A 1,971-nucleotide genomic window follows, 5' to 3' on the forward strand; every position below is an offset into this window, starting at 1 on the left:
CTGTTGTAAATGATATTGTTCCAACTTCATGGCGTGAATTAGCTCGACATGCACTCACATATATAGTAAATGCATTTTGGCATGGATTTTATCCAGGGTATTTATTATTCTTCTTCTGCTGTGGAATTCCTTATGAATTCTGTTCAAAAGGATTTCTTAAAATTATTAACACTTATATCAATAAAAAAAGTAAATTGTATTATGTATATCAAATATTAGGATTCTTTTTCTCTTTGATATTAATGCAATTCTGTCATATGGCATTTAACGTTTGTTCTTTTTATTTCTTTTAACTTAAATTTAAATAAGTACAAAAACTTATTTGATTAGTTAATGGCATTTGAATATGTTTGGAAGTGTTGGTCTAATTTCCACTTCTATTTCTATATCATTTTAGCAGGAATGTATATATTACAATTTATCATTCCACCACTCCCAGCAGATTATTGGGACGATAAAAAGGAGACAAAAGAATCAAAGTCATCTAAACCATCCAATCCACAACAACAAGATTTAGAAAAACCAAAAAAAGAAGAAATCAAAATGGATTAACTTATTCTTTTTGGTAAAAAAGGTGGTTGTTTCGTATTTAATAAATGGTTAATTAATTTTATCATATATTTCTCTATTTATTTATAAAAAGAATCTTATTTTTCATTTAATAGATGTATGAGTATTATGGTAATACTATTATTCTGTGAATAATATAACATACTTAGACTTACAATACACTATCTAACTAGCGTTCAAATTTAATTACTTATTAGACTTTACTCAAAGTCGAAGAAGAAGAATATTATTCAATTTGAAATAAATCTTTAATACTATTTCTTGAAAAAGTTAAAATACTAACATAAAAAGAATGAAATAAACTATTTATTTAATAATAACTTGTTATATATTCCAAATATCCATTGTTTCAAGACATTACATCACTTTAATTATTATGAGTTTTTTCTTCATAACTCTTTATGTTACTTGGAATTTGTGTTAATATTTTTGGTTGTGAAATTATATCAAAACATATTGAATAAGTGGTACATAGTTAATAAGAAAATAATAAGAAAAGAAAAACAGGTACATACAAATTGTATTCTATATTACAAAAACATATTAAAAAAGAAGTAATAATAAGAGTAATTATTAGTCGAATTATTGCAATTATTTCTTGATTAGTAAATAAAGAAATAAATAGAATATTACAAGTGAATGAAATAAAAGATGAAAAATAATTGTTAAAGATATTAGAACAATAAATATAAAAAATCTTATTCAATAATACGATATTAATTGGGAGAAAACAATGAAGTAGAAAAATTAAAATAAATAATCATTAATGAAAGTAAATAATATGTAAAAATTCTACAACAAACAATAAAGTATCTTTAATATCAAATTTTAATTTAATCTTTAATTTTTTTATCATTTTGGAAATGAGTTTTTCAAGACTGGAAGTAGCGTGTCAGAGACAACACCACATAGAACCCTAATATATCCAAAAAATGAATTACTCATTATTATCTGAACATGACATGTTTTTAGTGAGATAAAGCATCAGTCAATATTAATTAGTTATTAATTAATAATACTTAATATGAGTGAATAATATAAGAATATTTAAATAATATGATGGTAGTATTATTATTTAACAATAATTAGAATTAACAATGATAGATTTATGATGAATACAATGAGTGATATTAAGAAAAAAGGAATAATTAAAGAATAAAAATGATAAAAGAGATGAAGATATTCATAATGATATTGATATATTCAACATAGAATAACAATATAAAGAGTGAAGAGTTTTAATACTCACTAAATTCTAAATACAAATCAGATAATAACTTAAACTAATGAAGTATTTAAATTAAGAAAGAATGAAAAAGAATAAATGAATAGAAATAAAGTTCAAATGAAGAAAATGAAATAATCTTTTCTCAATATGATGAAAAACTAATGATAAGTAAA

General features: G+C 22.0%; 1 protein-coding gene across 1 annotated transcript in view, besides 4 other annotated features; it reads left to right on the forward strand.

Annotated features, from left to right (window-relative positions):
* The window catches only part of EDI_208330 (O-acyltransferase (membrane bound) domain containing protein, putative), a gene marked incomplete at both ends in the record, with an annotated part of 1,173 nt that extends 621 nt beyond the window's left edge, over nt 1-552 (forward strand). Inside the window, 2 exons of the mRNA XM_001733462.1 lie at nt 1-269; nt 331-552. The exon at nt 1-269 is cut by the window's left edge and continues 107 nt beyond it. Coding sequence (XP_001733514.1) covers nt 1-269; nt 331-552 — 491 coding nt within the window. The remainder of the gene's footprint in view (nt 270-330) is intronic.
* A 48-nt stretch (nt 553-600) lies between these two features.
* Nucleotides 601-664: a sequence feature (AT_rich).
* Nucleotides 665-1,312: 648 nt separating this feature from the next.
* Nucleotides 1,313-1,423: a sequence feature (AT_rich).
* A 22-nt stretch (nt 1,424-1,445) lies between these two features.
* Nucleotides 1,446-1,577: a repeat region.
* A 26-nt stretch (nt 1,578-1,603) lies between these two features.
* Nucleotides 1,604-1,970: a repeat region.
* Nucleotide 1,971: the final 1 nt, after the last annotated feature.

The sequence above is a fragment of the Entamoeba dispar genome, genomic scaffold, assembly GCF_000209125.1.
Source record: "Entamoeba dispar SAW760 scf_1105229462903 genomic scaffold, whole genome shotgun sequence".
Lineage (NCBI taxonomy): Eukaryota > Evosea > Mastigamoebida > Endamoebidae > Entamoeba > Entamoeba dispar.